At 42.2% G+C, this 12,272-nt stretch overlaps 1 protein-coding gene across 17 annotated transcripts in view; it reads left to right on the forward strand.

The window, feature by feature from the left end:
• Nucleotides 1–12,272, forward strand: part of APBB2 (amyloid beta precursor protein binding family B member 2) — a 126,361-nt gene that overhangs the window by 80,920 nt on the left and 33,169 nt on the right. For 9 of the 17 annotated variants that reach the window (XM_087936770.1, XM_026699806.2, XM_087936771.1 and 6 more), the window contains exons 6-9: nucleotides 1,855–1,940; nucleotides 3,872–3,932; nucleotides 8,832–8,978; nucleotides 10,540–10,667. In XM_087936770.1, coding sequence (XP_087792896.1) covers nucleotides 1,855–1,940; nucleotides 3,872–3,932; nucleotides 8,832–8,978; nucleotides 10,540–10,667 — 422 coding nt within the window. Of the gene's footprint in view, nucleotides 1–1,387; nucleotides 1,451–1,854; nucleotides 1,941–3,871; nucleotides 3,933–8,831; nucleotides 8,979–10,539; nucleotides 10,668–12,272 lie in introns of all 17 variants that reach the window. The other 8 variants (XM_087936766.1, XM_087936768.1, XM_026699808.2 and 5 more) reach the window with 1 other exon arrangement.

The following is a 12,272-nucleotide window of genomic DNA, read 5'->3' on the forward strand; positions in this document are numbered from 1 at the left end:
TGGCCAACTGGGTGGGTGTGCCGCCGAGTCAGTGTGGCCAGCTTGACGCCACTCCCCAAACTGCTGGCCTAATTGTTCCTCCTCATATTAAGTAGACCAGGACAATCCTCTGGGCCGGATCTGATCACATCGTGAGCCGTATCTGACCCGCGGGCCTTGAGTTTGACACCCCTTCCTTAAGCAATCTTTTGTAAATCAAGGATTTATCTTTTTCTGGCAGGACTGCCTCTTGAGGAAAAACTTTGAGACTACGTTAATGCCTACCATGTTTCCCCCCCAAATAAGACCTTATCTTATATTTTTTTCCACCAAAAAGGCACCAGGTCTTATTTTCAGGGGATGTCGTCCACTGATTAACCTCACTTGCGCATGTCGCTCCCAGCCTCCTTTTTGCTGTCAGATTTTTTTTTTTCCTATCCATGGTGATGAAGGCTGAATTGGTGAATAAGACCAAAAATTTATCCTAAAGCACTGCTTTTTAAAAAAAAACCCATCATGGCTTAAAAAAGGAAACAACATTCAGTTATGTCCTATGCATGGGCAGTGATTGATGGGAAAGGAAAACCTGTATAAAGGCCCCTCCGTATGTGTTCACTGATTTCCAAGGAGTCTGCAAAATAATGTTTGGCAACCTATTTTGTTTTCCCCCTTACTTCCAAATCTCATTGTATCGGGGCTGGCTCAGAGGACTTCTACGCTAGGCAACTGGCTTTCGTTAACATCTCTTCAAAAATGTGTTTGCTTGATGTTTGATAGCAGTGCTACCCGATTTTTTGGCCTAGTAGTAACCACAGCCACGGGGAGTGGGGGAGTGGGGAAAATTGCATTCTGTGTTGGTTGTTTGGTCTTTGCATGATTGAGAACCAAAAGCAGAACCCATCTGGAAAACGCCGGAACCTGAAAAAGGAAAAACCAATCTTCCACCGCTCTTTTTCTTAAAAACCAGATCAGCTTGCCGATGATCAGAATTGATGTGACTATTTATGAGGATAAACCGCTTCAGGGCAAGCTCCTCCAAGCAAATCTCCTGCTTGGGTGAGGGGTGGTTGGACTAGATGACCTACAGGGTCCTTTCTGACTCTGTTCATCTGTAAATCTAAAAAGCTTTAAGCTTTCCGAAGGTTTGCGCCTCAGTGCTTTGAGCCAGCTCCGCTTTGCCGTAAAATTATATTTCCGTGAAATGTTAAGGTGTTGTTATGTTCCCTAACCCAGCCTTTAAATATCGGTGCTAACAGAGGTGTTCTGTGTTTTCTTCCCTCCCTCCTCCCTCCCTTTCCATGCCCTTCTTGTTTATTTTTATTCTTATTTATTTTTTAAAAATCAATACGCTTCTTCCCGTATGAATATATACATATATGCACACACACATATATCTATATATATCTAGAAACAGCCCTGGAGTGATTTTGCGGTGCTGAATGGGGGAAAGATTAATAGTGACATTTGGAAGGCAAGTATCCGGTCAGATTTCAGAAGAGCTGTTGATGCTCGTTTCAGTTTTTATTTATTTTTATTCTTTTTTTAAAAAAAAAATACGATCCATATTTTGCATGGCTGTAGCTGTAAGGCTGCTCTCCCCCCACAAATATCACTCGCGATAACAAAATCGGCCAAATTAATGTGAGCTTTCTCCCCAACCCTCCCCCCAAAAACCACGAGCTTCCCACGCCTGGTCTTTTCACGCAGCCCAAATGTGCTTGCCCTTCACCATTGTGCTGTGAACATGCATGCTTGTGTGTCTGCCGAGCATCGCTGCTGCTATTGTGATTGTTTTCCACCACCACCCTCTCTCTTTAGGAGGGAGAGGGGCTCTCTTCAGTGGGCTTAACGCAACCGCCTTTCGTCGTTCTGCAGGACCTACACGCGGCCACCGTGAATCCCGACCCCAGTTTAAAAGAGTTCGAAGGAGCGACCTTGCGATATGCTTCCCTGAAGCTCAGGTGAGAAAGAGGGAATTTCGGTGGATGAGGCGGTGAGATTCCAGTTGAGATTATTTAAGTGCTCCAGCCAATCAGCGCTAGAGAGAAGTCAACAGAAATTCAATGGGGCTTGGACTTAGAAAACTTATGGGAATATAATGATTCCAGGCTAATTCCTCTTTTGACTCCAACCCCAGACATGGCGGCTTTTCTTCCTCCTCTTCTTTTACTCCTCCTCCTTCCCTCCTTCTCCTCCTTTCCTCCTCCTTCTTCTCCTTCTCCTCCTCCTCCTCTTCTCCTCCTCCTCCTCTTCCTCCTCTTCTCCTCCTCCTCCCCTCCTTCCTCCTCCATCCCTCCTCCTTCCCTCCCCCTCCTCCTCTTCCTCTTCTTCCTCTTCTTCTTCCTCTTCCTCTTCTTCCACTTCCTTCCCCTCCTCTTCCTCCTTCATCTTCTTCTTCCATTCCTTGACCTGTACAGGTAGTCCTCAACTTACAACCGTGTCTTTAGTAACCATTCAAAGTTACGATGGGGAAAAAAAGGACCCGCAACCGGTCCTCACTCTTATAACCGTTGCTGTGTCCCCATAGTCACGTGATCAAGAGTTGGGCATGTAATCATGACAGTTGCAGTGTCCTGGGGTAACGTGATCGCCACTTGTGACCTTCTCACCTGGCCTTCCAACAAGCAAAGTCACCGGGGGGGAGCCTGATTTGCTTAATGATTCACTTAACAACCTGGGTGTGATTCACTTAGTAACCATAGCAAAAAGAGATTGTAAAATCAGGTTGGTCCAGTTTTTTTAACTGTCAAAAAGACTGTAATGGATGGGGTCCATTACACTTGTTAGTTGAAGACTACCTGAATTTGATGGCAATTATCTATCTAATCTATCTATCTATCTATCTATCTTACCTAACTAACTAACTAACTAACTAACTAACTAACCTACCTTCCTACCTACCTACCTACCTGTCTGTCTGTCTATCTATCTGTCTATCCTTATATTTATCTATCTATCTCTACTGTCATTTATCTTTCATCTATCTGTCTTCCATATGTATCATCCATATCTATTTGTCTACCTATCTCTATCTATCTATCTATCTATCTATCTATCTATCTATCTATCTATCTATCTTACCTAACTAACTAACTAACTAACTAACTAACTAACCTACCTACCTACCTACCTGTCTGTCTATCTATCTGTCTATCCTTATATTTATCTATCTATCTCTACTGTCATTTATCTTTTATCTATCTGTCTTCCATATGTATCATCCATATCTATTTGTCTACCTATCTCTATCTATCTATCTATCTATCTATCTATCTATCTATCTATCTATCTATCTATCTATCTATCTTTCTATCTATCTCTATTGTCATCTATCTCTATGTATCCTATCTATTTATCAATCAAACTTATTGGCTGCCATTTTACCCCAGGAACTGTTAATTCCACAAAGAAATGTTGGGAAGAAAACCAAAAGGATTTTTTTTTCTTTTTTGCTGGCTGTGAAGGTTTCTCTTTTATTAATGTTTCATTTTCGTTTGGTTGTCAGTTGTGCGTTGTTGTTTTTACCTTGTCAGTTACAGGGGTTAGGTTGAATCATTTTGAATCGTGTCCTGCCTTCAATTTCCTGACTGCTGTTATCGGTCCTTAATTATTATTATTTTATTGTGTTCTTATGGCACTGTATCAATGCGCAGTTCTATTTCAGTTGTGCTGTGGTGGGCTGCCTATAATGTACAGAGTCACATTTAAAGGTACCAAAATGTAGCACCAGCACCTTTCCAGCCCATCCTGTGAAGTCTGCCCTGTGTTTTGGAATCGCCAGTGTCAGATTTAAAACATTTTCCCCTTCCTTGGTGTAATAGTTTGGAGTTTCTTTTGACTTGTCGGTGTATATTTGAACCTTGGTCTAACAGAAGGTTCTCCTCTTCAACAGAAATGTTCCGCAGTGTGACGAAGATGATTCCTGCAGCATCAACAGCGATCCGGAGGCTAAGGTCAGTGAGCAAAATACAAGTGGTCCTCCACTTACGACCGTGATTGAACCCAAGCTTTCGGTCGCTAAGTGAGACAGGGGTTTCGTGAATTTTTGCCCTGGTTATATGACCTTTCTTTCCCCAGTTTGTTAAATGAATCACCGCGGTTGCTATGTTCTGACCAAGACTTCCTGAGACCGTAATTAAGCACACGCTTAGTCCAAACAATTCTTGTTTTATTTCAACGCTGGGAATTACGTTCACTCCCAGCCCGTAATGAGTCCCAAACAGTCCCTCGAGATAAGCACCCACCTTTATCTCCTTTGAATTGGTGCCAACAACAAAAGTGCCAAATTAACTATAAAAAAAATCAACTGAAGTACAAAGTCCACACAGCAAACAACGTTGCTTCCTGCAAAGGTTCCTGTCCTTTTCTCCTCCTTTATGTCTTATGGGAGGGGCAATCACTTCCAAGCCTTACTCCCGAGTCACCCCGCCCCTTTTGTCTTAATTATTCTTGCCTTCTGGCAGCTCTCTACACACGCGCACTGGGAACAAACTCCCTGTGATGACCCGGGGTGTGGCACAAAGGCAACACAGTCCAATAAGCAAGAAATGTCCCTTTAATACCTCCAACTTTGCCCCAAATGTCCAGGTTACCTTCAGCTGGAGAAAAAACTCCCAAGAACAGTCTTTAAGTGGAGGAAATTCAGTCCAAAAACAAAGTACATACAAACTATAAATAAAAATGCACACAAACCATGCTACAGTAATTAACTGGACAGGGCAGGAGAAGGAATTTCAGACTTGAAAGCCCAGCAAAACACACACAGGTGAGAAGATGCCAGGAACCCAGATAAGCCTCGACGATACCAGATAATTCACAATTTGCTCCCAACAATTTGCTGTGCTCAGTTTCCCTTTTTAAACACTGTGTTCCCAGCTGCAGCTAATGAAGGGAATCAGGGCGCTTTCCTCCCCCGTAAGCCATGCAACTCATGTTGCTCCCTTCTCCGTTCCTCCCTGCATGCCCTAGGATGAAGAGTGGGTGGGCCTGGGTCTTTCTCAGAATTCCCTTTCCCTTGCTCTACCTCTTCCCTGCTCTGCCCAGCCAGACTTTGCCCTTCCCCAGTTTCTTTCACAGCCAACGGAGCCACACTCCCGCTACCTGTCAATTGCTTGGCCTCCCCCTCTGAATCAGATTCTGACAGGGGCATGACAGTTCCTCTGCCTCACTGCTGTCAGATTCTGGAGGCTCCGGAGTCAGCACATAACTCCCAGATGGCCCTGGCCCCATCTCTGCATCGGACGCAGGACCTGAGTCCTCCCCAGACTCCCGGACTGGTCCCCTTTCTTCCCCACTGTCCAACTCTGCTGCCATCTCCACAGATTGCCGGCAGACCACAACACATTAGTAGCACAGTTGACCAGTGAAGCTGCCTTCCTCATTGACTTTGCCACGGGACACTGCAATCCATCATAAGTATGAATCCGTTGCCAAGCACCTGAATTTTGATCGTGTAACCATGAGGATGCTGCCATGGTCATAACTGCGAAATCCAGTTGTAAGACGCATTTTTCAGTGCCGTTGTAACTTTTGCACGGTCACTGAATGAACCGCTGTACATCGAGGACTAGCTCTGTACCCTGACGTACGGTGCCACAGTTAAGCCTCAGTATTATTTTACCCCAGTGTAAATTTTTTAGTGATCGGGGCATGAAATGGTAAAAGCACCCGTTTTGGAGCAGATCTGCAATTTCTTGCAAGCTGTCCACTTAACAAAGCATTGTCTACAAGGATGGGGCGCATTTCCCCTTTCAGTAGTGCTGCCGCGAACAGCACAAGAGTTGCCCATCTCTGGAGACTGAAAGAAGATATGAAGAATGGCTGCAGGATTTGGGTCTGGCTAGTCTAAGAAACAAGGATTCAGTGGCTCAGATGCCGAGCTTGTCGATCAGAAAGGTTGGCAGTTCAGCGGTTTGAATCCCTAGCGCTGCATAATGGAGTGAGCTCCCATTCCTTGTCCCAGCTTCTGTCAACCTAGCCGTTCGAAAGCACGTTAAAAATGCAAGTAGAAAAATAAGGACCCCTTTGGTGGGAAGGTAGCAATGTTCCATGCGCCTTTGCCGTTCAGTCATGCTGGCCACATGACCACAGAGAGTCTTCGGACAGCGCTGGCTCTTCGGCTTTGAAACGGAGATGAGCACCGCCCCCTAGAGGCGGAAATGACTAGCGCGGATGTATGAGGCGAACCTTTACCTTTACCTTAGTCTAAGGAAAAGAAGAACTAGGAATGACATAATAGCAGTCTTCCAGTATTTGAGAGGCTGCCCCCCAAAAAGAGAAGTTCAAATTTATTTTCAAAAGCTCCAGAAAGCAGGACAAGAAATAATGGTTGGAAACTCATCAAGGAGAGAAGCAACCTGGAATTAAGGAGAAACTTCCTAACAGTGAGGACAATTAACCAGTGGAATAGAAGTTGCCTTCAGAAGTTGTGCATAGTTTGTGGTGGTTTTTATGAAGAGACCAAATAGTCACTTGTCTGAAATGGTATAGGTTAATGGCATTTAATGGCATCTGTGTGTGTGTGTGTGTGTGTGTGTGTGTGTGTGTGTGTGTGTATTTATTTAATGGCATTTACAGCTACATAATATCTCAAAGCTTCTAGATGCTCTCAAATTAAAATGATTTTGGAGTTGCTCATTGGCTGCAGTTCAGGGAGAGAGTCACAAGATGGCAGCAATGTTAAAGAAAATGCTAATAAGAATTAACATTTCTGTGCCTTTAAAAATAAACATTACTCTTGCATTAATCGTGCCCCAGAAACGCAATGCTTTTAACCACTGATTAATATCCAGTATCATCGTACCAATATTTATTTATATTTATTATTCAACATATTACCAGTAGATAGACAGAGAGATAGAGATAGAGATAGATGGATGGATGGATGGATGGATAGATAGATAGATAGATAGATAGATAGATAGATAGATAGATAGATAGATAGATTTGTTTTCGTAGATTTTCACGGGTACAGGTATGCAGGTCAACTTTTGTCTGTCAACTTTTAAGACTCGTGGACTTCAACTCCCAGAATTCCCCAGCCAGCAAATGGCCAACTTTAAGACCTGTGGACTTCAACTCCCAGAATTCCCAAGCCAGCAACCTAGCAACTTTTAAGACTTGTGGACTTCAACTCCCAGAATTCCCGAGCCAGCAACCTAGCAACTTTAAGACCTGTGGACTTCAACTCCCAGAATTCCCGAGCCAGCAACCTGGCAATTTTTAAGACTTGTGGACTTCAACTCCCAGAATTCCCCATGCTGCCTGGGGAATTCTGGGAGTCCACAAGTCTTAAAAGTTGCCAAGTTGAAGATGTCTGTTCTAAGGAGATTGGATTCCTGAAACATTTTATTTCTTTCAAAGTATATTTTTTAAAAATCTTCCCACACGCCTTCCAGCTTTAAGCTACGCCAGTATATCTGTAATATTGGCAGCTTCGAGGCATAAATTCCCCAATTAAAGCTGAGAAACAAACAATAGTTACTAATAATATGATTGTGTATTTTTTTTTCTTCCTTCAGTTACATTTGCAAAATAAGCCATATGCCTCTGGTAATAAATTTAGCTCTTCTAGGTGGGGAGGATTTTTATTTAATACTTAAAAAAAAATCATATATTTTGTCGAGTTAAAATCCTTGTGCATGGACCATATTTTTATTTATTTTATTTAAAGCTTTTTTAGAGGTCTCCCCTCCATCATGCAGCCAATTACAGGTGGTTCTAAAAGAAATCAAAGGTAAAAATAGTATAAAAACTGTTTTTTATAAAAACTACAAAACTAAACACATTACAAACAACAAAACATCTGGCGACATTTTCTTCCCAATTTTTTTCTTTAGTAACGGCGAGGTTCAATCAAGACAGAATGTTTTCCCAAGGAAACTGTAATAATATTAAACTTGGGTTTTCTAGTTCCTGGTCCAACATCATAGCTTCACAGATCCATACAAACATAATTATTTACCAGCAGCTATCAAATATTGCAAAAAACCCACCCATCCCCGCTGCCCTTTACCTGCACTGCACCTCACAGCTGATTTTCGGCCAGTTTGAGGCCTTTTTCAGCCTCCCAGAGGCTTGAGGAAGGCTTCTGCAGGCTTTGCAGGCTGAAAACTAGGTCCATTTCATCACTTCCGGTATTTTTGGAAAAACAGGAAGTGACAAAATGGGGCTAGTTTTTGGCCTGCAAAGCCTTCCTTAAGCCTTTGGGGGGCCGAAAAAGACCTCAAACTTGCTGAAAATCAGCTGGGAGGCGCACGCATCTGCAGTGAGGTAAGCTTACCTGCAGCTCGCGTGCCGGCACAAATGGCACGCGTGCCATAGGTTCGCCATCATGGGTATAAAGCCTAAATGTATACATGTACGTGTATATATATGTGTGTGTGTATATATATGTGTATGTATGTATGTATGTATATAAATGCTTATAGTTTCTTTTGATCTTTTCTAATGTAAAATGTAAAGAGTGAAATGTATGTTAAAGTCCACCACGTTCAATATTTTTAAAGTTTATTCTCAATAAAAATAAAAATAAAAAATCTAAAACCAGTAATAGTATGCTGCCGGTTTGCACCGGTTCTAGCGATCCGGTAGCGCCGGTCAGCAATTGGCCCCGCAGCCCTGCCCCGCCCTTTCCTGTCCTATATTTCCTTTGTTTGTAGCTCAGCTGATAGGTGCGGCAGAGCAGGTTGCCGTGCCTCAGCTGTTTTACTCACCAGCGCTGATGGTAAAGGTAAGTGTTCATGCTTAAAATTCCCCCATTTTAGAACAGTCCTCCCGTGCCCACAGAACTGGTTGTAAAAATATGTCAAGTTCCACCACGGTCTGAAACGTCGTTCCCGATCTCTTCACAGTGCTTCGCCGTTCGTTCCTTGGGATGGGTCGAGATGGGGGAGGAAGATTTGGCTCCCGGAAAAAGCAGCATTGCGGTAAACAATTGCATACGGCAACTCTCATACTGCAAAAACGACATAAGAGATACCGTTGGCATTTGGGGAGAGGTAAGAAATGTTTTATCATTTTATCTGTAAGCCTTCCTTCAGTCTGTTTGGCCATCTGGTTTTCTGGCTTCTTTGAAGGCCAGGCCAGCCTTCTCTGTGAAATGATCTCTTTTTTTTTTTTCCTTTTGGGGGGGGGTACAAAAGTTTTTTTTATTTTTTAATTATTTAAATACATCTTTGAGAGACCAGTGTGGTTCCAGGTGTTTTACATTTTAAATCAGTCATATCCATAATCACAAATACAGCTTTCTAACATCACATCGTTATCTATTACCAAGTTTTCTTCTTTACCTTGATCATATATTCTTATGTTCGACATGTTTACAGTTTAATCTATTCATACCATTTCATCGATCATTCAAAATTTCACCTTAGTTTAGATTATCTCCTGTCAAATCCCCTTTCCAATATTACATTTATCATTTCTACACGAATATATTTTCCATCTTATCTATTACCAAATTTTCTTCTTTATATTCTCACAAATTACTTTATATCAGTCTCTTGTTTATTTTTTATAAAGCTTTATTGATACTATTTGTAGTTTGGATGGAAATACGGAAGGCTCTCTTACAGTTGTAGCCCTGAAAGGAACTTCTTCTCTAGCTTTTGTCATCAGTGAAGGTGATGGGAACTTCACCAGAGGCCATCACAGTTCTAGGAAAGCTCCAGTGGAAATGTTTCCTTCAGCTTCCAAACGGGTCACCTTCAACTCCCAGAATTCCCCAGCTACTGTGGCTATGGCTGGGAATTCTGGGATCTCAACTCCACATAAATTTGTGACCTTTTTATTTAGATCAGGATCTAAAGACCATAGCGATTTGTGGACTTCGAGCGCCAGAATTCCCCATCCATCTAGATGTAGCATCATCAGTACTAGATGCTGCTGTCTCCATACCTGCAGCAAACCCTACTCCCTTCTAGCACTGATAATGTTCCCTAGTTGAGTCATGAAACGTATGCAAGAAAACCACCAAGCTTGTAGAGCATCAAGAACCCGTGCACTGGTGGTATTCAAATAAAGTTGCCACCGGTTCGGTGGGCGTGGCTTGGTGGCCGTGCTTTGCACGCATGCACACACTTTGCGTGTATGCACGCGCCAAACATGCACTTTGTGCAGGGGCAGAGGCGTTCTAACTTGCCTCCTGCAAGCCTGCATGATGGTGGTCGCTGCAGCAGCTGCTGCGCGATGCTATTCTGCGCCGTGCAAAGCAGCTGCGCTTTGAATTCTGGCCATAAAAGTGAGTATGGGAGCCTGGGCGGGCGGGTGGGCCAACCACAGAGCAGCGAAGAGAACCGGTTCAGTCTCCACTGCTCATCGCCGCTTCCGGCTCTCCAGAACCAGGCAGAACCGGTCGAATACCACCACTGAACCCATGGTTATATTTTTCTTATGCCGGCCTTCTTTTTTCTGAAATAAGTGTTGCAAGGTGAAAAAGATTTGTGCTGAGTATGTTTTTTTAATTCTTTTCTCTCTCTCTCTCCCTCTCTCTCTCTCTCTCTCTCTCTCTGCCTCTCTATCTCTGTCTCTCCTCCCCCCTTCTTTTCTTTTTTTACTTAGGGAAAAGATATGTATCTTATCCTGGAGAATGATATGCTAAATTTGGTTGACCCCATGGACCGTAGTATTCTTCATTCTCAGCCCATCGTTAGCATCCGAGTTTGGGGAGTTGGTCGAGATAATGGCCGGTAAGTTTGCAATATGTTTGTCTTTCTTTATGAGATGGACATTTGTTAAGGCGCATATTTCAGATAGATGTAGCTGCCGACAACCTATTGAATGTGTCTTTTGTGTTCTCGTTGCATCCATTGGTATTCATCTGGCTAGCGTCCTGTCAAGTGTGTGAGAGAGTTGAGGGCTGTTTGAAAACTGAAGTGGTATTTGCTGTGTGAGCAAGAAGGAGACCGCAAGGAGCCTGGGTATGGCTTAGAAGAGATTTCTTTTCAGATGGGGAGGGGGAGTAGAACTCCTTAGCATCGGAGCATGTTAATAATAATAATATAGGAAATATTAATGTTCTGATGGTCATTTCAAACAATCCTTTCTTAGTGAGCCCCTAGAAGCCAAGAGGAACATAAGTACCAAATTTCAAATTCGTAGGTTTTACGGATCTGGAGATTTTGTGATGATGCGCGAGTGGTATTTCACTTTTATATGTATAGAATATTGTTGTGTTGTCCTAAGAATAGGCTGTAAGCTGCCAGTGTCTTCAAATGTCCCTGAAAGGCAGATTTAACACGCGTTAAGTAAACAAACAAGACATCGTTCTACATTATGTCAAAACTCCAGAAAACTTGTAGGGAATCTTAACTGTGATTTATTTTTTAAAAAATGATTTTTAAAATCGAAAAAATATTATTAAAAATTGAGACTTGGTGGAAGAAACACAGAAGTTGAAAACCCTCTTGTAGTTTGAAAGGTTAAAAAAGAAAGCAATTTTTTTTGCCTAGAATTCATTAGAACGGCAACAGTTCTGATGTCTTCACTTCAGAGGAGTCCACAAAGCAAATAACTTTAAAAAAAATGCTTTTATATGAGGGCTGGATTTGAATTTAATTAATTAGGGTTTTGGTTGACTTCATTATCCTAGTTAAGCTCACGACTGCAAAGAGATCTAGCAAATCTGAAGTATATCTTCTATGATTTGAAGAACAGACATTAAGCAAAAGATCCTCTCTTTTTTCATGTTTTTGGGGCTTTTAAACAATATTGTGAAAATGTTGGTCATATGGCAAAGCGTAATAGGAATGAAGGAACTCAGACAGTACAAATTTGTTCGGCAAATTTTATAGTTGGATTGGGGAATTATAGAATGGTTTGCATGTCATTCTGAAAATCTTTGCTGCTGTTGTTTAAAAGCAGTGGTCTCTCCTTATTTGAGGAATATATCATTGTTTGAAGAATTATAGCTACATCACACGACCAAGGATTGCAAAAAAAGAAGAGAGATAAGTCAACATTAGAAAGGCAGACTTCATCCCAAAATTAACATAAGTGCTTACTTTCCATTTGTAACATGGCATGCACTGCTAAATAGTGTTTTATGTGCCCAAGGTTTAATAACTTATTCTAACATTCAGCAGCTTGGTATATATTTTTCATTTTTGCATCCGTTTCTTTCGTATTCCTTTTGTGCATAAAGATTAAAAAAAGAAATTATATATTCTTCTTAGAAGACAGGGTTACATCTGAATGGAAAATGAAGCCATTGAGAGTAAAGTTACCATGGTCTGGGAAGCAGAAAGATTGCTGAGGGGGATGAAACCGTGTGCACAGAAGGCAGTGGAGGGATT

Source organism: Pseudonaja textilis, chromosome 6 (genome assembly GCF_049901715.1).
Source record: "Pseudonaja textilis isolate UNSWEBS1 chromosome 6, rPseTex1.2, whole genome shotgun sequence".
Taxonomy (NCBI): Eukaryota; Metazoa; Chordata; class Lepidosauria; order Squamata; family Elapidae; genus Pseudonaja; species Pseudonaja textilis.